General features: G+C 45.1%; 1 protein-coding gene across 1 annotated transcript; it reads right to left on the reverse strand.

Moving 5' to 3' along the window:
* Nucleotides 1-51: 51 nt before the first annotated feature.
* LOC144674002 (ubiquinone biosynthesis protein COQ4 homolog, mitochondrial-like) lies at nucleotides 52-25,933 on the reverse strand. Its single transcript, XM_078535577.1, has 4 exons — nucleotides 25,811-25,933; nucleotides 12,714-12,843; nucleotides 4,859-4,952; nucleotides 52-1,434 (listed from the first exon to the last, which is right to left on the reverse strand). Exons 2-4 carry the CDS (start codon nucleotides 12,820-12,822, stop codon nucleotides 1,272-1,274), a joined length of 366 nt encoding a protein of 121 aa, XP_078391703.1. The 5' UTR covers nucleotides 12,823-12,843; nucleotides 25,811-25,933; the 3' UTR covers nucleotides 52-1,271.
* Between the last annotated feature and the right edge of the window lie 108 nt (nucleotides 25,934-26,041).

Here is a 26,041-nt window from a genome sequence, read left to right on the forward strand (position 1 = left end):
CTGAGTGCTGTACACCAGTAAACCCTGCAGAACCAACACTGGGAAGCAGTAGAAAATCAAAGTGAGTGATTTTATTCAGTAGTAACTGGCTGCAACAATCTGTCCTCCAGAAGGTGCTGAAGGAGGTGAGAATGTCAGTGTCGTTTACTTATTATCCTTCCAATAATTCCAGCAACAGCCCTGGAGCTGCCTGATGGGCTTGGCATACAACACTATTACCACCACCCCAAGGCTGTGACCAGGGAATCACTCAATCCACACAGACTGCCGGACAAATGCGAGGTAATGCATTTTGGAAGGTCTAATACAGATAGGAATTATACAGTAAATGGCAGAACCCTTAAGTGCATCCACGGGCAGAGGGATCTGGGTGTACAGGTCCACAGGTCACTGAAAGTGGCAATGCAGATGGATAAGGTAGTCAGGAAGGCATATGGCATGCTTGCCTTCATCAGCAGGGGTATTGAGTATAAAAGCTGGGAAGTCATGCTGCAGCTGTATAGAACCTTGGTTAAACCACACTTGGAATATCGCGTGCAATTCTGGTCGTCACATTACCAGAAGGATATGGAGGCATTGGAGAGGGTGCAAAGGAGGTTTACCAGGATGCTGCCTGGCCTGGAGGTTATTAGCTATGAGGAGAGGTTGGAGAAACTCTGATTGTTCTCACTAGAGCGACGGAGATTGAGGGGTGACTTGATAGAAGTTTACAGAATTATGAGTGGCATGGACAGAGTAGATAGAAGCTTTTTCCCAGGGCGGAAGAATCAATTACTAGGGGACATAGATTTAAGGTGAGAGGAGAAAACTTTAGAGGAGATGTGTGGGGCAAGTATTTTATGCAGAGGGTAGTGAGTGTCTGGAATTCGCTGCCAGAGGAGGTGGTGGAAGCAGGTGCGATAGTGATGCTTACGAGGCAGCTTGACAAATACATGAATAGGATGGGAATAGAGGGATACGGACCCCGGAAGTGCAAGATGTTTTAGTTTGACAGGCAATATGATCGGCGCAGGCTTGGAGGGCCGAAGGGCCTATTCCTGTGCTGTACACAGGAATTGTTCTTTGTACACTGCTTCCTGAAGTTGTTGTCCCTGAACACGAGAGCTGGGTCTGCAGGTGTCTGTCCCCTTCTCGTACTCGGTCCTTTCTGCCCCAACCCCCCATCACCATTGACTGTTGTAAGGGATTGACATTTAATAATACCACAACGCTGTGTCCACACAATTAAACTCATGCTCCATCTATGAATCCACGTTAGATGCACCTAGCTGTTATGTTTGAACAGTGGGACAGGGTAGAATCCCAATCTCTTCCCTCAGTGACTCTAGGTTCTGTTCCAATCGATTCTCATAGTAGAAGTTCATCATACAATGAGCAGCCCTGCCACATCGTACAGCCCACGGGATTAAGTCTGTGGCTAAAACCTGGATATTCCTGTTCGGGAGATAAGAAAGAAAAAGTTACCAGCAGTCGAATGTATCCTTGCCACTAACCCTGTGCCTGGCCCTTGCTCTTTCCAGTCTTGTAGGGGTGAAGGTTCTCGCACCATTTAAAGCAAACATCTGTTTGAACACACATGACAAAAGCCTAATGGAAGTTGTTTAATGTGGTCACGACAAACAGACTCTGGTCTCATAGGCAGAGTGATCATGGTTACATTACAGCTGACATCCTGAAGGGGCAAACATCTCTCTGCGTTTAGCTATACAGAGGTTCTGTTAGTGGAATAAGCATCCAGATTGAGAGTTCAAATCCCACCACTGCAGTTGGGGAATTTAAATCCAGGTTTTAAAAATCTGGAAGTAAAAAGTTAATAGCAGTAAAAGTGACTATGAAAAACCTACAAGGCTTACAAGGGAAATTAGAGATAGTATTAGATCCAAGGAAGAGGCGTACACATTGGCCAGAAAAAACAACAGACCTGAGGATTGGGAGCACTTTAGAATTCAGCAAAGGAGGACCAAGGGATTGATTAAGAAGGGGAAAATAGAGTACGAGAGTAAGCTTGCAGGGAACATAAAAACTGACTGTAAAAGTTTCTATAGGTATGTGAAGAGAAAAGGATTGGTGAAGACAAATGTAGGTCCCTTACAGTCAGAAACAGGGGAATTTTTAATGGGGAACAAAATAATGGCTGACCAACTAAATACATACTTTGGTTCTGTCTTCACAAAGGAGGACACAAATAACATACCAGAAATGTTGGGGAACACAGGGTTTAGTGAGAGGGAGGAACTGAAAGAAATCAGTATTAGTAGGGAAATAGTGCTGGAGAAATTGATGGGATTGAAGGCCGATAAATCCCCAGAGTTCTTAAGGAAGTGGCCCTAGAAATAGTGGATGTATTGGTGGTCATCTTCCAAGATTCTATAGACCCTTGGGTGGCTAATGTAAACCCCACTATTTAAAAAGGGAGGCAGGGAGAAAACAGGGAATTATAGACCAGTCAGCCTGACGTTGGTAGTGGGGAAAATTCTAGAGTCCGTTATAAAAGATTTAACAGCTGAGTACTTGGAAAACAGTGGCAGAATTGGACAGAGTCAGCATGGATTTACGAAAGGAAAATCATGCTTGACAAATCTACTGGAATTTTTCGAGGATGTAACTAATAGAGTTGGTGAGGGGGAGCCAGTGGATGTGGTTTACTTGGACTTTAAGAAGGTTTTCGACAAAGTCCCACATAAGAGATTAGCGTGTAAAATTAAAGCGCATGGGATTGGGGGTAGTGTATTAAGATGGATAGAAAACTGGTTGGCAGACAGGAAACAAAGAGTAGGTATAAATGGGTCTTTTACCGAATGGCAGGCAGTGACTAGTGGGGTACTGCAGGGATTGGCGCTGGGACCCCAGCTATTCACTATATTAATGATTTAGATGAGGGAATTAAATGTAATATCTCCAAATTTGCAGATGACACAAAGCTGGGTGGGAGGGTGAGCTGTGAGGAGGATGCAGAGATGCTTCAGTGTGATTTGGACAAGCTGAGTGAGTGGGCAAATGCATGGCAGGTGCAGTATAATGTGGATAAATGTGAGGTTATCCACTTTGGTAGCAAAAACAGGAAGGCAGATTATTATCTGAATGACTATAAATTGAGAGAGGGGAATGTGCAACGAGACCTGGGTGTCCTTGTACACCAGTCGCTGAAGGTAAGCATGCAGATGCAGCAGGTGGACAAGAAGGCAAATGGTATGTTGGTCTTCATAGCCAGAGGATTCGAGTACAGGAACAGGGATGTCTTGCTGCAATTATACAGGGCCTTGGTGAGACCACACCTGGAATAGTGTGTGCAGTTTTGGTCTCCTTTTCTGAGGAAGGATGTTCTTGCTTTAGAGGGAGTGCAGCAAAGGTTTACCAGACTGATTCCTGGGATGGCGGGACTGACATATGAGGAGAGATTGAGTCGGTTAGGATTATATTCACTGGAGTTCAGAAGAATGAGGGGGGATCTCATAGAAACCTATAAAATTCTAACAGGACTGGACAGGGTAGATGCAGGAAGGATGTTCCCGATGGTGGGGGAGTCCAGAACCAGGGGGGTCACAGTCTGAGGATATGGGGTAGGCCATTTAGGACTGAGATGAGGAGAAATTTCTTCACCCAGAGAGTGGTGAGCCTGTGGAATCTGCTACCACAGAAAGTAGTTGAGACCAAAACATTGTATGTTTTCAAGGAGTTAGATATAGCTCTTGGGACGGAAGGGATCAAAGGGTATGGGGAGAAAGCGGGAGCAGGCTATTGAGTTGGATGATCAGCCATGATCATAATGAATGGCGGAGCAGGCTCAAGGGGCTGAGTGCCTACTCCTGCTCCGAGTTTCTATGACTATCCTGGCTGAGACATCCCACTCTTTACCTTAAGCTTTTCCTCTTTGGCTCTATAGTTTTTTTTTTAGTTCATTCATGGGTGTCTCTGGCTAGTCCAACATTTATTGCCCATCCCTAATTGCCCTTGTTCAGACGGCATTTAAGTGGCAACCACATTGCTGAGAGTCTGGAGTCACATGTGGGCCAGACCAGGTAAGGACAGCAGATTTCCTTCCCTAAAAGACATTAGTGAACCAGATGGGTTCTATGAAACTAGTTCACGAGCGTCCTTTAGGGAAGGAAGCCAGTCTGTCTGTATGCACTCCAGTCACATATCTGTGCAGCCGACTCCTAACAGCCCAATGAAGTGACTAAGGTTAACAGTGACACACATCTCGAGAATGAATTTTAAACAATTCACAATACCAGTCAAAGGCTCCTGCTCCTGGTCTTTATCCACTGACAACTGTAGAAGTGTTGCTGCCAAGCCAGGACAAAGGCAAGTGAGCAGCAGAGTCTCCCCATGCTGTAGAAGAGTGAAAAGTTAATAGTTGAGCTCCTCTGTGTAACCGCCTCCTCCTTTGGGAAGGTAGTGGTGTTGTCACTGGGCTAATATATCATGCTCTGGGGACCCAGATTCAAATCCCACCACAGCAGATGGTGAAATTTGAATTTAATGATGTCCATGAAACAATTGTCATAAAAACCCATCTGGTTCACTAATGTCCTTTAGGGAAGGAAATCTGCTGTCCTTACCTGGTCTGGCCCACATGTGACTCCAGACTCACAGCAATGTGGTTGCCACTTAAATGCCGTCTGAACAAGGGCAATTAGGGATGGGCAATAAATGCTGGACTAGCCAGAGACACCCATGAATGAACTAAAAAAAAAACTATAGAGCCAAAGAGGAAAAGCTTAAGGTAAAGAGTGGGATGTCTCAGCCAGGATAGTCAGTGACTGGGTCAACATCTCAGAAAGGCCCAGCACTCCCTGAAGGGAGGGTAGCTCTAACTCATTGTCTCACTTAAAGCAAAAAAGAGTAAAATACTCACCTGGCAGATAGGTGGAGAGGACCAAACACAGCTCCCAGAATACACATGGGCAGACCAGTCTGTACTGCCTCAAACCACTTGACAGCGACCTCACCTGTTAGATACAGTAAAATGACAGCACAGTGAAAGGGCGGTGTCAGGGACGGCACAGTGAAAGGGAATAGCAACAGGGCCTCAGACAGCCCACAGACCCTGTACAGTCCACAACATCATGCAAACTAACCCAACTCAGAAACACCTGAGGGACAGTTTTACACTCTCTTGCCCGAAGCTAAATTGATATTCATTTCCCAAACCAGTGTTGGCTTGAAGGGAGATTGCTACCTACACAATGAATTTGGGACAGCTTTCTGTTCATGACAATCGCAAGAATACCAATGTCAGGGGAAGCAATTGTTGATCTCCTGACATTGGTATTCTCTTGTGAATTGGCCTGATGAGTGCAAGACAAAAAGCTTCAATAAAAAATATCTATTTTTTCAACAATACTCAAATTCTGTACGACCTAATAACTAAATGAGAACTTCCACATGTCAATTGTTCAATGTGCCTGAAATAATTTCCTGATGCCAGATCCTTAATTTATCCATTACTAGTTTGAACTCGTTCTGTTCTCACAATATAAGATATTGTACCTTTCAATTCCCTTCACAATCTTGTATCTCTATCAAATCACCCCTAAGACCCTGCATATCCAAAATGTATGGGTGTTTTTTCCAGTCTTCCCTCTTATCAGACTCTGGAAACTGTCGATCTTAGTCTGATCACCAACATTCACAAATTGAACAGCTTTGTGCTATGCTTCAGTCTGTACAAAAACGTATTGGTCCCTGCTCCTAGCCCTGAAGCTCTGCCCTCAGTACTCCATCTCCCAGCCCACCTCCTTCCCAACTCAGTACTGTCCTCTCTCCCCCAACATTATCACATAGTTGTTACGGTGTAGAAGGAGGCCATTTGGCCCATCCTGTCTGCACCAGCACTCCGAATGAGCATGACTCAGTGCCATTCTCCTGCCTTTTCCCCGTAACCCTGCACATTGTTTCTATCTAAATAATCATCTATTGCCCTCATGAATGCCTCAATTGAACCTGCCTTCACCACATTTCGAGGCACAGCATTCCAGGCCCAAACCACTCGCTGTGTGAAAAAGTTTTTCTCACATCGCATTTGCTTCTTTTGCAAATCACTTTAAATCTGTGCCCCTTGTTCTCGATCCTTCTATGAGCGAAAACAGTTTCTCCCTATCTACTCTGTCCAGTCCCCTCATGATTTTGAACACCTCTATTATATCTTCCCTTAGCCTGCTGCTCTCCAAGGAGAACAGTCCCAACTTCTCCAATCTATCCTTACAGCTGAAGTTTCTCATCCCTGGAACCATTCTTGTCAACCTCTTATGCACTCTCCAATTTGTTTACATCCTTCCTAAAGTGTGGCACTCAAAACTGTACACAATACTCCAGCTAAGGTCTAATTAGTGTCCTATACAAGTTCAGCATAGCCTCCTTGCTCTTGTACTCTATGCCCCTATTAATAAAGCCCAGGATACTATATGCTTTATTAACTGTTCTCTGCACCTATCCTGCCACCTTCAATGATCTATACACATATACACCCAGGTCTTTCTGCTCCTGCACCCCCTTCAAAATTTCACCCCTTATTTTATGTTGCCTGTCCATGTTCTTCCTACCAAAATGCATCACTTCTCTTATCCGCATTGAACGTCATCTGCCACCTATCTGCCCACTCCACCAACTTGTCTATGTCCTTATGAAGTTCTACACTGTCCTCCTCACAGATTACAATGCTCACCATGATCTAGATCATTTTTATATATGGAAAAGCAAGGGACCCAAAACCAACCCCTGAGGAACTCCACTGCAAGCTTTCCGCCAGCCCGAAAATTATCCATTAACCATTACTCTCTGCTTCCTATTTTTCAGCCAATTTTGTATTCACGTTGCTACTGTCCCTTTTATTCCAAGACCTATAACTTTTCTCACAAGCCTGTTGTGCGGCACTGTATCAAATGCATTTTAGAAGTCCATGTACACCACAGCAACACTCTGTTACCCCTTCAAAAAACTCCAAGTTAGTTAAACACTATTTTCCTATTATAAATCCATGCTGGCTCTTCCTAATCGACCCACATTTTTCCATCTAACTACTAATTCTACCCCAAATAATTGATTCTAGAATCTTGCCCACCACTGAAGTTAAACTGACTGGTCTGCAATTGCTGGGCTTATCCCTACAACCTTTTTTGAACAAGGGCATAATATTTGCAATTCTCCAGTCCTCTGGCACCTCCCGAGTCTAGGGAAGACTGAAGGATTATGGCTAGTGCCCCTGCAATTTCTACTCCCACTTCCTTCAATATCCTTGGATGCATCTCATTCGGTCCCGGTGCCTTATCAACTTTAAGTACCGACAGTTTGTCCAGTACCACCAACTTATCAGTTTTGAAACCTTCTAGTGACAGGGTTTCCTCCTCTGTCACCAGGGCCTTGGGTAGCATTTGCTTCTTTGATAAAGACAGATGCAGAATATTCACTTAATATTAATAATAACTAATATTAATATTCACAGAATATTCACCTCAGCCATGCCCCCTGCCCCCATGTGTAAATCCCCTATTTGGTCCCTAATCAGCCCTACTTTTTTTCAACCACCCTTTTACTAATTATGTGCCTATAGAAGTCTTTGGGATTCCCCTTTATGTTGGCTGCCAGTCTTTTCTCATAGTCCCCCTATGCTTCTCTTATTTGCTTTGTCACCTTCCCTCTGAACCTTCTGTATTCCTCTTGGTTCTCAATTGTATTTTCTACCTGACACCTGTAATAAGCACACTTTTTCTTCCTCATTTTAATTTCTATCTCCTTTCTCATCCAGAGAGCTCTGAATTTGTTTGCCCCACCTTTCCCTTTTGAGAGAATATACCTTAGCTGTGCCTGAACCATTTCTTTGTTGAAGGCAGCCCATTGTTCAGCCACTGGTTTTCTCGCCAACCTTTGGTTCCAATCTATCTGGCCCAGCTCCTTTCTTGCCCCTTTGAAGTCGGCTCTCCCCCCAGTTTATTATTCTTAGACCATAAGACATAGGAGCAGAAATTAGGCCATTCGGCCCATCGAGTCTGCTCCACCATTCAATCATGGCTGATAAGTTTCTCAACCCCATTCTCCCGCCTTCTCCCCGTAACCTTTGATCCCCTTACCAATCAAGAACCTATCTATCTTGGTCTTAAATACACTCAATGACCTTGCCTCCATAGCCTTTTGTGGCAATGAATTCCATAGATTCACCACTCTCTGGCTAAAGAAGTTTCTCCTCATCTCTGTTCTAAAAGATCTTCCCTTTACTCTGGGGCTGTGCCCTGGGGTCCTAATCGCTCCTACTAATGGAAACATCTTCCCCACGTCCACTCTATCCAGGCCTTTCAGTATTCTGTAAGTTTCAATCAGATCCCCCCTCATCCTTCTAAACTCCATCGAGTATAGACCTAGAGTCCTCAAACGCTCCTCATATGTTTAGCCTTTCATTCCTGGGATCATTCTCGTGAACCTCTTCTGGATCCTCTCCAGGGCCAGCACATCCTTCCTGAGGTACGGGGCCCAAAATTGCTCACAATATTCTAAATGTGGTCTGACCAGAGCCTTATAAAGCCTCAGCAGCACATCCCTGCTTTTATATTCTAGTCCTCTCAAAATAAATGCCAACATTGCATTTGCCTTCCTAACTATCACGTCAACCTGCAAGTTAACCTTAAGAGAATCCTGGACTAGGACTCCCAAGTCCCTTTGCACTTCAGATTTCTGAATTCTCTCCCCATTTAGAAAACAGTCTATGCCTCTATTCTTCCTACCAAAGTGCATTACCTCACACTTCCCCACGTTGTATTCCATCTGCCACTTCTTTGCCCATTCTCCTAACCTGTCCAAATCCTTCTGCAGCCTCCCCGCCTCCTCAATACTACCTATCCCTCCACCTATCTTTGTATCATCTGCAAACTTAGCCAGGATGCCCTCAGTTCTTTCATCTAGATCATTAATGTATAAAGTGAAAAGTTGTGGTCCCAACACTGACCCCTGCGGAACTCCACTAGTCACCGGCTGCCATCCTGAGAAGGACCCCCTTATCCTCACTTTCTGCCTCCTGCCAGACAGCCAATCTTCTATCCATGCTAGTACCTTGCCTCTAACACCATGGGCTCTTATCTTACTCAGCAGCCTCCTGTGCAGCACCTTGTCAAAGGCCTTCTGGAAGTCCAAGTAGATAACATCCATTGGCTCTCCTTTGTCTAACCTACTCGTTACCTCCTCAAAGAATTCTAACAGATTTGTCAGGCATGACCTCCCCTTGAAACCATGCTGACTTTGCCCTATTTTACCGTGCACTTCCAAGTATTCTGAAATCTCATCCTTAATAATGGACTCTAAAATCTTACCAATGACTGAGGTCAGGCTAATTGGCCTGTAATTTCTCATCTTTTGCCTCACTCCCTTCTTAAACAGGGAGGTTACATTAGTGATTTTCCAGTCCTCTGGGACCCTCCCTGACTCGAGTGATTCCTGAAAGATCACCACTAACGCCTCCACTATCTCTTCAGCTATCTCCTTCAGAACTCTGGGGTGTAATCCATCTGGTCCAGGTGATTTATCCACCTTCAGACCTTTCAGTTTTCCTAGCACCTTCTCCTTGGTAATGGCCACCATACTCACCTCTGCCCCCCGACTCTCTTGAACTTTGGGGATGTCACTCGTGTCTTCCACTGTGAAGACTGACGCAAAGTACCTATTCAGTTCCTCTGCCATTTCTTTGTTCCCCACTACTACTTAAGAATAAGAAAATAGGCGGTCACCCATTCCCTTTCTGCTCCTAAGCTGCAGTGTGACCAGCTCTCCGAACATGCTGTCCATGTAGCTCTCAGCCTCACGGATGCACCACAGTGACTCTAGCCGCCACTCGAGCTCTGGAACCCGGAACTCAAGTTTCTACAGCTGGTGACACTTCCTGCACATATTGTAGTCAAAGACACTGGTAGTGTCCACGACTTCCCACATATTACACGACACGGATTCCACATCACCAAGCTGCCCTGCCATGTCTTAACTTTACTTCCCTTATGTTAGCTCTAATTTACTTTGGTTTACTTGTATTACTTTACTGGCCCTGACTTCCCCTGATTCCTAATGTTTCTTACTCAAGTCTAAGTAGCTGCTTTTTTTAAAAATCCGCTTTTCTAATTTACGCTATTTAAAGGCATTCCCTAACTACAGTTTTTTACCAACCAATTAACTTATGGTTTTCCTGTGATGTCACTGTCGATTTTTTTTCTAACTCAGCTCCAAAGGTGAGGTTTACACCCAGGTCCGTTTCTGCTCAGCTGCTCCTGTTCCCAACTTAGAATAATTCCTACGTATACTCACCTCTTCCCACATGCACCGAATTCCCACGTGAACCTCTTTCGCTACTCACTAGGTTTCGGTCTCAGTCCAGCATAGCTGCTTGCCTCCTCACGCACCCCTTACTGAGCATGCAGTTTGAAAAGTCTGTCTCTTTTATAGACCCTCTGATGAGTCACTAACTAGTTTAGCTTCCTACTACAGTAATTAACACCACTTACACCAACTGCTTGCAGGTGACTAACAGATAACTGCCACTCCAGGCCGTTCTCCATTTAACAAGCTAACCTAACTTACTTATGTCAGATCTTGATTCTTAATCTATAGTTAAACCTGAAAAGGGCTTACCCGAACTTTCTACGTGAGCCTAATTCGCTACTCACTCAGTCTCCGTCTCACTCTGGCATAGTCACCTGTCTCCTTGTGTGCCCCTTACTGACCGTCTACTGACACCTCAAACTTGGTTGCTACTCCACCCCTTTCAACCCCAATCAAACTCCTCTTAGGGCTACGTGTTGTTTTCAGAGTTTTCTCTGCCTCCAGCACTGAAGCAGTTTCTTATATCTGACCAGAATTGGGTACGGTGCTCCAGGTGGGGACTGACCCTGGAAAGTTTCGATCATGATTTGTACTGATTTTTTCAGATTCTCGTTCCACATCCAATTAGTTTTATTAGTTGTTGTTCTCAGCTGACTTTGTTAAAATATTGAGTCACCGAAGACTTCGCGGTCCCTTCATCCTGAGTTATTTCACCCCCATCCATAGAGTATGTGAGTTGTCCATTTGTCCTTCTACTAATCAGGCCTTGTTTGTAGTTAATTATCACTGTCCTGCCCACTCATTTTATTCAATTCTTTCTGAGATCCCAGTTTGGTAATTAGCCATAGTTCACAAAGGCCCATTGGAATCTCTCTCCATTTGAGAGAGACAATTACTTATATACAGCTTGAGGGGCAACATTCTGCAAGCGTGGGGCAGGGCGGGGGGGCAGGGTCTCCATGAACAATCACAACCAGTACAGGGATTGAACCCATGCTATTAGCAGCATTCTGCACCACACTCTAGCCATCTAAGCTAACTGACCTCAGTGTAGTATCATGCAAAGTTAACCACTTTGCACTGAGCTTTTGAGTCCAGCTTCTTGATGTAAATTAGATACAGCACTGGCCCCAGTGACATTCTCTGGGTTGTGGATCTGCTCTATTCCTCCAGCCTCTCTCATCCTGCTATTATTCCTGTCATTTAACCATCTCCTATTTCCACCAATCACGATCCTTTTCTTGTGTACCTTTATATTTTTATCTCCTTTCCCTTAACCTCTTCCTTCTTGTAAGCCTGGAAGGTTTTCTGAAGAAGGGAAATGTCTGAACGTTGCTTCTCTCCACAGACATGGTGTTTAATGAGCTGCTGTTGACTTGTTTCAGCTTTCCTCTACCTGCTGCATTTTGTTCCTAATGGATCCATGGTTACCTCTGTCTGTTTTGTCTCCCTTTTAAGGTCCACATTTTCCAGTTTCCAATACACTGCTGCTGCTCAATATCTAGTAATTTGCTCAGGGTGTCAGGCCCTCACAAATCTCCCCTTAGTCTTCCCCGGCTTAAATCCCATCTCTCCCTGGGGATTTATTTGTTTACAACCCATTAGCTTGTCTAGGACTTTGACCTCAGAGATATGGAGCTTGCTGACTTTGGTTATCTTTGTAGGTGATGAAGATGTTGATTATCATCTCACTTGGACTAAGTAACCATTCAGAATATTCACTGTCTCGTGTTGAGTTTTGATTCCGTTTCCATCTACCCCTACTTTCACTGCCCCCTTCCTGTTATGGCACGGGAAGAATGTTACTGTTATATTTATCTTCTGCTTTTCCTCGGTCCCCATTTGCCTTTTATAAAGCATTTCTACATTTTCTTGTATTGATGCCCATCGCACCTTTCCCTTTGTCTCTGCAGGGTGGGAGATGGTTTTCTTTTCTAGACTTTTCTATCTGTTTGTTAATCCATTTTGAGCCTCATTTGTTTAATCTGAGCATGCTGATTTTCAATATGTCCTATATACTTGGAAGTTATACCTTTAAAGGTTTTTCACACGTCCTCTACTCAAGCTTTCTTGAATGACTTCCCCCAATCTATTGCTTTTGGGTTTTCGCACAGGACCCTTTCCAGGCAGCAGAGAGAGGGGACTTTTAATCCATCAATTTTGGCTGCCAGTTTAATCCACGAGATGCACAATTGGTTCTATATTACGGTCTAACATCTATAATTACTAACTATGGTAAGGGTGAAAAGTGAAAGGCTCTGGGGTTAGCAAGTCTCTGTTAAACGCTGAGGAGGTATTTCCTGCAGTTAACTATCAATGCAGGTATTCATGGGTAATTAACCCTAGAAATGATCTTCCAAGAAGGTCACATGATCTAATCCTGACCAATAGACAAACTGTCGAGTGATCTGACTTACCGAGTATGTTAGTGGGCATGCCCAGTAACGTGTGCATGAAGTCATGTACTTCACGATACCGCTGGATCACATAGGCAAGTTCCTCATCATCAACAAACTTCACAGGCATCCGACTGTCGGGGGTAACTCGCTGTAAAACAAAAAGGAACTGATATATGCTGACTCTCTGCCGCGGACCGAGCGGGCACGTGCCTCGCCACGGACACGGTGCGCAATCTTGGATGTCCGAATATTATGTCCCACAAGATAATTATAGATGAGCCAAGCCATTCAGCCCATCTTAATTCATTAATCCATAAGGATTGCACAAGTCCCCATTGCAGCCTGTAACTTCGTTCTTAAATGCTTCTAGGGATTGTGCCTCTGTAACTCCATCTGGGAGCCCATTCCATATGTTAAAGGAAGAGGCCTCAAAACTGTTCTGCCAATGTTCACTGAGATCATGACTGATCAGTGACTTAATTCCATATACCTGCCTCAGTCCATATCCCTTATTACTCTTGGCTAACAAAACTCCCAGATATCAAATTGACAATTGGTCTAGCATCAATTGCTATTTGCAGAACATTGATGTGTAGAAGTGTTTCCTCATTTCATTCCTTATTTTTAGGCTATGATTCTCAGTCCTGGACTGCTCAACCAGCAGAAATCATTTCTCTCTAATTACATTATCAATTCCCATTAATATCTTGGAAACTTCAATTAAATCACCCCTTAACTTTCTAAATTCCAAAATATACAATCCTAGGTTGTGTAATCTCTCCCTGTAATTTAACCCTTTGGTGTCCAGGTTTCATTTTGGTAAACCAACACCGCACTCCCGCAAGGCCAATATCTCCTTCCTAAGGTGTGGTGCCCAGGACTGCTCCCAGTAACTCCAGCTCTAACTAGGGCTTTACATAGTGATGCATTGCTTCTACCCCTTTGTATTCTAGTCCTCTAGATATAAAGGCCACCATTCCATTAGCCTCTTCAATTATTTTCTCTACCTGTTTGTGACATTTTAATAATCTAGGATGAGTCAAGCAGAGGGTTACCTTTACATTCCAGGATATGTCTGGAATAGTCAGCAGTGTTCACAGACGAGAGCAGGGCCTGATATTGCTTTACATGGTCCAGCCACATCTGACAATGGATGATTAAACCAATTGTCTGCCCCATCCATTCAAGTCTGCGTCCCATGGACTTCAGGGAGTGAAGATGAGAACTGTACCAGGGGATAGCCAGGGTGAGAGAGAGTAATGCTTTTATTGGGCACTAGAACATCGATGGTGAGAGTACAGTTTGAGCAGCTCAGTAACTACAGAAACGCCATGCTGAACGCAGGGCCAAAGGCTGGACAGGTGGGATTTTGACAGGGTAGTTGTAAGTGAATTGGGGGAAGAGATTTTTCCATAGGCGTGTACAGGTGGAAATAGGGAGGGGAGGGGACAGGGGATGTGGGTGGAGAGTCAAACAAGCAAGTGATCAGATGGCTTTACCCGTGATTGATAAGTTTGGGGTGGCGGGTGTGAGGCCAAGTCAGATAGCAAGGGGGACCTGTGTTGAATCCCCACAATTCTGAGATTCAATAGGCAGCCTCTGATACAGAACTTGATCAGCACCATGTCCCCAAGCTACTCATCCACTGAGGTAGTCACCTCCTCACAGAAGGCGAGAGGATTTGTCAGGCAGGATTATCCTCTTCTCAATCCAGCCCAACTGCTGGTAACTCGGTTACTGTGATAACTCGATTACTATTAATAATACTTCATTGTGTTCCCGATAAATTCCATTACTGTGATAACTTGGTTACTGTGATAGAGATAACACTCCGTTGTAGTCCGGATGAATTCCATTACTGTGATAGAAACTCGGTTACTATGATAACTCGGTTACTGTGATAGAGAACAAAAACAGAATTACCTGGAAAAACTCAGCAGGTCTGGCGGCATTGGCGAAGAAAAGAGTTGACGTTTCGAGTCCTCATGACCCTTCAACAGAACTGAGTAATATTAGCAGAGGGGTGAAATATAAGCTGGTTTAAGGTGAGGGGGATGGGGGGAGAGAAGTGGGGGTGGGGGGGGGTTGTAGGGACAAGCAAGCAGTGATAGGAGCAGATAATCAAAACATGTCACAGACAAAGGAACAAAGAGATGTTGAAGGTGGTGATATTATCTAAACGAATGTGCTAATTAAGAATGGATGGCAGGACACTCAAGGTACAGCTCTAGTGGGGGTGGGGTGGAAAGACTGACAGGGCATTAAAGGTATAGATTTAAAAATAATGGAAATAGGTGGGAAAAGAAAAATCTATATAAATTATTGGAACAAACAAAAGGGAGGGGGAAGAAACGGAAAGGGGGTGGGGATGGAGGAGGGAGTTCAAGATCTAAAGTTGTTGAATTCAATATTCAGTCCGGAAGGCTGTAAAGCGCCTAGTCGGAAGATGAGGTGCTGTTCCTCCAGTTTGCGTTGGGCTTCACTGGAACAATACAGCAAGCCAAGGACAGACATGTGGGCAAGAGAGCAGGGTGGAGTGTTAAAATGGCAAGCGACAGGGAGGTTTGGGTCTTTCTTGCGGACAGACCGCAGGTGTTCTGCAAAGCGGTCGCCCGGTTTACATTTGGTCTCTCCAATGTAGAGGAGACCGCATTGGGAGCAACGAATGCAGTAGACTAAGTTAGGGGAAATGCAAGTGAAATGCTGCTTCACTTGAAAGGAGTGTTTGGGCCCTTGGACGGTGAGGAGAGAGGAAGTGAAGGGGCGGGTGTTGCATCTTTTGCGTGGGCATGGGGAGGTGCCATAGGTGGGGGTTGAGGAGTAGGGGGTGATGGAGGAGTGGACCAGGGTGTCCCAGAGGGAACGATCCCTACGGAATGCCGCCAGAGTGGGTGAAGGGAAGATGTGTTTGGTGGTGGCATCATGCTGGAGTTAGCGGAAATGGCGGAGGATGATCCTTTGAATGCGGAGGCTGGTGGGGTGATAAGTGAGGACAAGGGGGACCCTATCATGTTTCTGGGAGGGAGGAGAAGGCATGAGGGCGGATGCGCGGGAGATGGGCCGGACACGGTTGAGGGCCCTGTCAACCACCGTGGGCGGAAAACCCCGGTTAAGGAAGGAGGACAACATGTCAGAGGAACTGACATGTTTTCATTACTGTGATAGAGGCTCGGTTACTGTGATAACCCGGTTACTTCGATAGAGATAATACTCCATTGTATTCCCGATGAATTCCATTACTGCGATAGAGACTTTGTTACTGTGATAACCCGGTTACTGTGATAACTCGGTTATTGTGATAGAGACTCGGTTACTGTGATAACCCGGTTACTATGATAGAGACTCTGTTACTGTGATAACCCAGTTATTGTGATAGAGATGATACCCCAATGTATTCCAGATGAATTCCATTCTTTTACCCGGGTTCAAATCCCACCACAGCAGATGGAAAAACCTGGAATTAAAAGTCTAATGATCATAGAACCATTGTAGATTATTGTAAAAACCCATCTGGTTAACTAATGTCCTTGAGGGAAGGAAATCTGCTGTCCTTATCTGGTCTGGCCTACATGTTACTCCAGACCCACAGCAATGACTCTTAAATGCCCAATGTATCCAGCCACTAAAAAGCCAATAAAAAGGAATGAGCTAGGCACTGAAAGCAACAACGGCAAACCCAGCCCTGTCGACCCTGCAAAGTCCTCCACACTAACATCTGGGGGCTAGTGCCAAAATTGGGAGAGATGTCTCACAGACCAGTCAAGCAACAGCCTGACATAGTCATCCTCATGGAATCATACCTTATAGATAATGTCCCAGACACCACCATCACCATCCCTGGGTATGTCCTATCCCACCGGCAGCACAGACCCAGCAGAGGTGGCAGCACAGTGGTATACAGTCGGGAGGGAGTTGGCCTGGGAGTCCTCAACATTGACTCCGGCCCCCTGAAGTCTCATGGCATCAGGTCAAACATGGGCAAGGAAACATCCTGCTGATTACCACATACCGCCCTCCCTCAGCTGATGAATCAGTGCTCCTCCATGTTGAACATCACTTGGAGGAAGCACTGAGGGTGGTAAGGGCACAGCATGTACTCTGGATGGGGGACTTCAAAGTCCATCACCAAGAGTGCCTTGGTAGCACCACTACTGACCGAGCTGGCTGAGTCCTAAAGGACAGAGCTGCTAGACTGGGTCTGCGGCAGGTGGTGAGGGAACCTATATGAGGGAAAAACATACCTGACCTCATTCTCACCAACCTGCCTGCCATAGATGCATCTGTCCATGGCAGTATAGGTAGGAGTGACCACCGCACAATCCTTGTGGAGACAAAGTCCTGCCTTCACATTGAGGATACCTTCCATCGTGTTGTGTGACACTACCACCGTGCTAAATGGGATAAATTTTGAACAGATCTAGCAACTCAAGGCTGGGCATCCATGAGGCACTGTGGACCATCAGCAGCAGAGTTGTATTCGAACACAATCTGTAACCTCATGGCCCGGCATATCCGCCACTTCACAATTACCACCAGGCCAGGAGATCAACCCTGGTTCAATGAAGAGTGCAGGAAGGTGTGCCAGGAGCAGCATCAGGCATACCTAAAAATGAGGGGTCAACCTGGTGAAGCTACAACACAGGACTACTTGCATGCCAAACAGCATAAGCAGCAAGGGATAGACAGAGCTAAGCAATTGCACAACCACTGGGTCAGATGTAAGTTCTGCAGTCCTGCCACATCCAGTCGTGATTGGTGATGGAGGAGGAGGAGGTTCCACAAATATCCCCATCCTCAATGATGGAGGAGCCCAGCACATCAGTGCACAAGATAAGGCTGAAGCATTCGCAACAATCTTCACCCAGAAGTGTCGAGTGGATGATCCATCTCGGCTCCCTCCGGAGGTCCGCAGCATCACAGATGCCAGTCTTCAGCCAATTCGATTCACTCCACGTGGATACTACAAAGGCTATGGGCCCTGACAATATTCCGGCAATAGTACTGAAGACATGTGCTCCAGAACTTGCTACACCCTGAGCCAAGCTATTCCAAGCAGCATTAGCTTAGCAATAGCCTGCTCACTGACGCCCAGTTTGGGTTCCGCCAGAGCCACTCAGCTCCTGAACTCACTCCAGCCTTGGTTCAAACATGAGCATAAGAGCTGAACTCCAGAGGTGAGGTGAGAGTGACTGCCCTTGACATCAAGGCAGCATTTGACTGAGTGTGGCATCAAGGAGCCCTTGCAAAACTGAAGTCAATGGGAATCAGGGGGAAAACTCTTAGCTGGTTGGGTATGACACCTAAGACAAAGGAAGATGATTGTGATTGTTGGAGGTCAATCAGCTCAACCCCAGAACATCACTGCAGGAGTTCCTCAGGGTAGTGACCTAGGCCCAGCCATCTTCAGCTGCTTCATCAAGGACATTCCTACCATCATAAGGTCAGAAGTGGGGATGTTCGCTGATGGTTGCACAATGTTCAGCACCATTTGTGACCCCTCAAATACTGAAGCAGTCCATGTCCAAATGCAGCAAGACCTGGACAATGTCCAGGCTTGGGCTGACAAGTGGCAAGTAACATTCGCGCCACACAAGTGCCAGGCAATGACCATCCCCAACAAGAGAGATTCTAACCATTGCCCCTTGACATTCAATGGCATTACCATCGCTGAATCCCCCACTATCAACATCCTGGGAGTTACCATTGACCAGAAACTGAACTGGACTAGCCATATAAATACTGTGGCTACAAGAGCAGGTCACACACTGGAATCTTGTGATGAGTAACTTGCCCCCTGACTCCCCAAAGTCTGTCCACCATCTACAAGGCACAAGTCAAGAATTTGGTGGAATTCTGTCTACTTGCCTGGATGAGTGCAGCTCCCACAACACTCAAGAAGCTTGACACCATCCAGGACAAAGCAGCCCACTTGACTGTCGCCCCATCCACAAACATTCACTCCCTCCACCACCGACGCACAGTAGCAGCAGTGTGTACCATCTAGAAGATGCACTGCGGAACTCACCAAGGCTCCTTTGACAGCACCTTCCAAACCCACGACCGCTACCATCTAGAAGGACAAGGGCAGCAGAAGATAGATGGGAACACCACCACCTGGAAGTTCCCCTCCAAGTCACTCACCATCCTGACTTGGAAATATATCACCGTTCCTTCACTGTCGCTGGGTCAAAATCCTGGAACTCCCTCCCTAACAGCACTGTGGGTGTACCTACACCACATGGACTGCAGCGGCTCAAGAAAGCTCCTCACAAGCACCTTCTCAAGGGCAATTAGGGATGGGCAATAAATGCTGATCCAGCCAGCAAAGCCCACATCCCATAAAAGAATGAAAAAAAGGAATAAATATTCAAATTGTTTACCAACATGTGCTCAGCCTCACTTTCAGGTCTGTTTGCACCTTTTAATGTTCTCACCTCTTTCTGCTATTCACAACCTAGGTGAACTCTTCCCTTCCCTCCGTGCTCAGCTCCACGGGTCACTTATTAACCCATTCACAGTCACAGGTGCCAAGTCTGTGTAGTCTGTCCTGGCTATGTATTTATCCTGTCTGCTTCCATCCGCACCTTGCCACATCCACTTGTTTTCTTCTCTCATTTCTTTGAATTTGGCCCTTTCGAAGAGACCTGTCCGATCCTGTTAAACCAAATTATTCTGTAGTCATGATTCTCAAAAGTGCTGTTACTTCCATTGACAAGGTCTGACTCATTCACAAACACCAGGACAAGGCAAGCACCAACTCTCATGGCTTCCTTTATAAACTCCAAATGATATTTACCAACTCACATTCTAAGCTATTCAAGATTACTTGTGATTAAGGTTTTGGTTGGAGATCAGTGGGCACTCATGCCTCTGTGCCAGAGGATCATGTGTGTAAGGCCCATTCCAAAGACCTGGGCCCATAATCCAGGTCAACACTCCCAATGCAGTACTGAAGGAGCGCTGCACTGTTAGAGGGTCAGTACTGAGGGAGTGCTGCACTGTCGGAGGGTCAGTACTGAGGGAGCGCTGAACTGTCGAAGGGTACGTACTGAGGGAGTGCTGCACTGTCGTAGGGTATGTACTGAGGGAGTGCTACACTGTTGGAGGGTCAGTACTGAGGGAGTGCTGCACTGTCGGAGGGTCTGTACTGAGGGAGCGCTGAACTATCGGAGGGTCAGTACTGAGGAAGAGCTACACTGTCAGAGGGTCAGTACTGAGAGAATGCTATACTGTCGGAGGTTCAGAATTGAGGGAGCACCGCACTGTCGGAGGGTCAGTACTGAGGGAGCGCTGCAGTGTCAGAGGATCAGAACCGAGGGAGTGTTGCACTGTCAGAGGGTCAGTGCTGAGGGAGCGCTGCACTGTCGGAGTGTGGGTACTGAGAGAGTGCTGCACAGTCGGAGGGTCAGTATTGAAATGGCACTTGTACTGTCGGAAGGTCAGTACTGAGGGAGCGCTGCACTGTCAAGAGGATCAGAACTGAGGGAGTGCTGCACTGTCAGAAGGTCAGTGCTGAGGGAACACTGCACTGTCGGAGTGTCGGTGCTGAAGGAGTGCTGCACTATCTGAGAGTCAGTACTGAAAGAGCACTGCACTGTCGGAGGGTCAGTATTGAAATGGCACTTGCACTGTCGGTGGGTCAGTACTGAGGGAGCGCTGCACTGTCAGAGGGTCAGTACTGAGGGATTGCTGCACTGTCGGAGGTTCAGTGCTGAGGGAGTGCTGCGCTGACGAAGGGTCAGTACTGAGGGATTGCTGCACTGTTGGAGGTTCAGTGCTGAGGGAGTGCAGCACTGCTGAAGGTGCTTTATTTTGGGAGAAACATTAAATGAAGGTTGCTTGCTCTCTCTGGTGGGCATTAACGATCCCATGAAGCTATTTCAAAGAAGAGTAAGGGAGTTCTCCCCAATCTCCTGACCAATATTTGTCACGAAAACAGATGCTTCAGTCGTCACCATATTGCTGTTTGTGGGATCTTGCTGTGTGCAAAGTGGCTGCCATTGTTCCTACATTACAACAGTGACCATGCTTCAAAAAGTACTTCATTGATACGTATCAAAAGAGCAGTGATGCTAGTATTGATCGTGGGGAACACAAGTGTATACTTCCCTCCCGTCTGAAAAACATCTGTTCACCACCACTCTGCTTTCCACGCTGTCACTGCCCCTTTCATTCCACAGAGTTTAATTTTGCCAACAAGTTGATGATGTGATACTTTTGAAATTCCATGGACACATCAACCTCACTACCCTCATCAACCCTTTCCAAAAAACCAATCAAATCAGTCAAACACTATTTCCTCTTAACAAATCTGAAGCTTAGCATTTATTAGCCCTTGCTTTTCCAAATGTCAATTCATTTTGCCCTGGATTATTGTCCCTGCAACTTTTCCCATCACCGACATTAGACTGTCTGGCCTGTAGTTTCCAGGTTTATCCCTTTCCCCTTTTTTTTTGAACAGAGATGTAGCCATTTACAACCCTCCAGTCCTTTATTCTCATACTCTTTTCCATCTCTTGATCTCCTCTGTATTTTCTATGTTCAGCTTGTTCTCTACTGTATTAGGATCCTTAAATTTGTCCTAAACCTCCTTTTGCTGTTTTATTTTAACCTCTATACCTTGAATCATCTTGGGAGCTCTAGCTTCCCCCCTGTCTACTCTGTGCCTGAACTCTTGGAAGCGCTCCCTTTGTTCATTCACTGTTCTGCCTGCCAATCTTTGATTACAATCCAACTGGACCATGTTCCTTTCCAACTCTGTGAAGATAGCGCTCCTCCAATTGAATATTTTTAAGCTCAATTGTTCCTTGTCCTTTTCCATAACAATTCTAAACCTAATGATATTATGATCACAATTCCCCAAATGTTCTCCCACTGAAAGATGCCTCGCTTCCCCACTTCACAGGCCTTAGTGTGACTGCACCTTGAGTGCTGTGTGCAGCTTTGGTCTCCTAACCTGAGGGATTTATTTGCATTGGCAGCAGTTCAGAGAAGGTTCACTGACTGCTTCCAGGGATGAAGGGGGTTGGGCCTATATTCATTGGAGTTTAGAAGAATGAGAGCTGATCTTATGAAACATTTAAGATTCTGAGGGGATGTTTGCCTTGTGTGGGAGTCTAGAACAAGAGGACATGGTTTCAAAATAAGGGTCTTCCATTTAAGATGGAGATGAGGAACTTAGGAACATTAGAACAGGAGTAGGCCATTCGGCCCATTGAGCCTGCTCCACCATTCAATTAGACCATGGCTGATCATCTACCTCAATGTCACTTTCCTGTGCTATCTCCATATTCCTTGATGTCATTAACCTCCAGAAATCTGTCGATCTCTGTCTTGAACATGCTCAATGATTGAGCTACCACAGCCCTCTGGGGTAGAGAATTTCAAAGATTCACCACCCACTGAGTGAAGAAATTCCTCCTCATCTCAGTCTTAAATGGCCTGTCCCTTATTCCGAGACTGTGTCCCCTGATTCTAGACTCAACAGCCAGGGGAAACATCCTATCCACATCCACCCTGTCGCCCTGTAAGAATATTGTAAGTTTCAATGAGATAATTCTTTGAAACTCTAGAGAACACAAGCCCGGTTTTCTCAATTTCTCCTCATAAGACAATCCCGCTGTCCCAAGGATTATTCTGGTGAGCCTCTGTTGCACTTCCTCTATGGCAGGTAAATCCTTCCTTAGATAAGGAGACCAAAACTGTACACAATACTCCAGATGCAGTCTCACCAAGGCTCTATACAATTGCAGCAAGTCATCATTACTCCTGTACTCAAATCCCCTTCCAATAAAGACCAACATATAATTTGTCTTCCTAATAGCTTGCTGCACCTGCATGTTAGCTTTCAGTGATTTGTGAACAAGGACACCCGGGTCCCTTTGGACATCAACATTTCCCAAACACTCACCGTTTAAGAAATACTATGCCTTTTTTTCTCTACCAAAATTGATAACTTCACACTTATTCACATTATATTCCATCTGCCATATTCTTACCCATTCACTCAGCCTGTCCAAATCCCCTTGAAGTCCCCTTGCATCCTCCTCACAACTCACACTCCCACCCAGTTTTAGCAAATTTGGAAATATTACATTTGGTCCCCATATCCAAATCATTGATGTAGATTGTGAATAGCTGTGGCCCAAGCACTGATCCTTGCTTGGGTATCCCCGCGAGTCACAGCCTGCCAACCTGAGAATGACCCGTTTATTCCTATTTTCTGTTTTCTGTCTGTTAGCCAAATCTCAATCCATACCAGCATATTACCCCTAATTCCATCTGCTCCAATTTTATTTACTAACCTCCTGTGTGGGACTTTATCGAAAGCTTTCTGAAAATCCAAATACAGCACATCCACTGGTTCACCTTTATCTAACATCCTCAAAAAACTCCAGCAGATTTGTCAAACATGATTTCCCTTTCATAAATCAATGTTGACTCTGCCCAATCATGTTATTATTTTCCAAGTGTCCAGTTATCACATCCTTTATATTAGATTCTAACATTTTCCTTATTACTGACATCTGTATTCTCAGTTTTCTCTCTCCCTCCCTTCTAAATAGTTGGGTTACATTTGCTACTTTCCAGTCCTCAGGAACCTTTCCAGAATCTATAGAGTTTTGAAAGATAACCACAAATGTATCCACTATCTCTCGAGCCACTTCCTTTAACACTCTGAGATGAAGCTCAACTGGTCCAGGGGAATTTATCAACCTTCAGCTCAATTAATCTTTTGAATACCACCTCTTTATTAATACTGATTTCTTTCAGTTCCTCATTTTCACAAGGCCCTCGGTTCCCTAGTTTCTGGGAGATTTTCTGTATCTTCCCCCATGGAGACAGACACAAAGTAATTGTTTAGTTTCTCCGCCATTCCCTATTCTCTACAATAAATTCTCCAGTTTCCACATGCGATGGACCCAGAATTCTTTTCTCAGAGGGTTGTTATACCCTGGAATTCCCTTTCTCAGGCAGCAGTGTAGGCTGGGTCATTGAATATATTCAAGGCTGAGTTAGACAGATTGTTGCTCCACAACGGAGTCAAAGATTATGGAAGACAGGCAGAAAAGTGGAGTTGAGGCCGCAATCAGATCAACCATGATCTCATTGAATGGCAGAGCAGGCTCGAGAAGCTGAATGACCTATTCCTGCTCCTATACCTTATGATCTTTATCATTCCTCAGAACGCGATCCAGTACTGATTCCTTCCTTGTTGGGCTGGACATTGATCAAGAAAGTTTTCTTGTCCACGTTTCAGAAATTCCTCCCCCTTTTTACACTTTACACAGTTACTATCCCAGTTTATATTAGGATAATTGATGCCCCTCATTATCATTACTCTGTAGTTCTTCCATCTTACAAAACATTCCCCCAAAAGACTCCCTACTGGGTCTGACCCACAGGTTGGCAACACTCCCTTATAGATATTTAACTATAAAAATCCAGTAATATTACCCAAGGCAAACTGCTGTAGCCTTAATAAAGGCATACCACATGACCTCTTAAACTCTCTTCCATTCTGCTGTGGAAATCTAAGACATCAGAACAAAACAGTCCCAGACTTTTCTGACTTGACTAGATAGCTGATTCAAACTGCATCTTCTTCTAGCCTAGAGCTGTTTCCAGGAGACCTTCCTCACACAGCCAACAGCCAACCCCCAAACACTCCACAGTGACTCTAAAGTACCTTTTCCCCCCTTTCATCTCAGGTTACATTGTTCTCGCACCTCTTTGAAACTTAAATCCTTCCAAATGTAAAATCTTTCATGTTTCTATTTTGTCTCTGCTTTCGAGTCAATAAAATGTAATATATCTTCTGTTTACCCATGGAACTCCTGCAAGATGCAAAAATGTTTCTTCACACCTCTGACTTCCCTTTGATATTTAAACATTTCTCAACTTATCCAAAAATGCAAGTGTTAGATCCAACCTATTTACTTCTACCTCAAACGCACCATACTATCTCATTACAAATGCACACCTAACACCTCTATCTTTTCATGTCTTAAACCTTCCAGACAACCTGTCTCTAGTGACTTTTTCCCAGCTTAATCAAATCATTTACACATACACAGCCTTCTTCACAGGATAACACAATACTCCCCCAAAATATAAAAAAAAATCCATTCTCACTATACCATTGCTTTCCAGTTACATAATAGTTTCATTCATCGATACCTGCCACCCCTCCTCTTCCATCTTCCCTATATTTTATGAATAGTTTGTCCCCAGGAATATTAAAAATCCCAATCCTCCCCTTCTTTTTATTTATTCTTTCATGGGATGTGGGTGTCGCTGACAAGGCCAACATTTTTTGCCCACCCCTAATTGCCTTTGAACTGAGTGGCTTGCTAGGCCATTTCAGAGGGCAGTTAAGAGTGAACCACATTGCTGTGGATCTGGAGTCACATTTAGACCAGACCAGGTAAGGATGGCAGATTTCCTTCCCTAAAGGACATTACTTGTCTAGCTTTATATTCCAGATTTATTAATTGAATTTTAAATTCGACCAGCTGCTATATTTCCACAGTATTACCCTGGGTCTCTCGATTACTAGTCCAGTGACAATACCACTATGTCACCATCTCCCCCTATCTTTGAGCTAGTTCTGTTATTGCCACTAAATCAAAGTCCAATGGGACGACTTGTGCCTGCAGCTCATCAGCCGTGCTGCAGGAATTTACACGGATTCACATCAACCCCATTCCAGGCTGCCTCACATTTGCCCACTGTCTGATCCCTCCTATTTCTGAACTATTCTTTTGCCTCTCCCTGTATTCTGATCATCTCGTTTCTCCACTCGAATGTTTCTTCCTGCTGCCCAAATTAAACTCTCCCCCATTCTCTCTATGACATACAGGACTGAAACGATTAAATAGATAACACCCTTCAGTGAAACTTGCCCTGTGCGGTACAGAAGTACAGCAATGACTCAATGTCTATACTCCCTGAATATTTGAAGCAAGCATTCACAAGGCAAGAGTCTGCCTTTGTTTTACAAAGACGGTTATTCAGCTAAAGCTGGTGATGACGACTGACTAGTGCAAGATACTGCAGTATTCTCTCGCTTTGCCAGGTATGATTAGGACAGGTCAGCAAAACTTCACACTCACATTTACATCAAGGAAGCGAACGTACTCTCTGCCAAACGTTCCTTCAGGTAACTCTCTCAGGCTGGCCAAATCCAATGTGGATGTACTGATCCGAGGCCTCTCCCTACAAGCAAGAACACCAGGGACACAGTGAAATCCTGACCTTGGGAACAGAGTGAGCAGCACGGACTGATGGCGATAGACTGTGCTGACAGTGATACCCAGTTACCCAGTTTCCCCTCCCCTCAATCA

The sequence above is a fragment of the Cetorhinus maximus genome, unplaced genomic scaffold (assembly GCF_964194155.1).
Source record: "Cetorhinus maximus unplaced genomic scaffold, sCetMax3.hap1.1 HAP1_SCAFFOLD_535, whole genome shotgun sequence".
Lineage (NCBI taxonomy): Eukaryota > Metazoa > Chordata > Chondrichthyes > Lamniformes > Cetorhinidae > Cetorhinus > Cetorhinus maximus.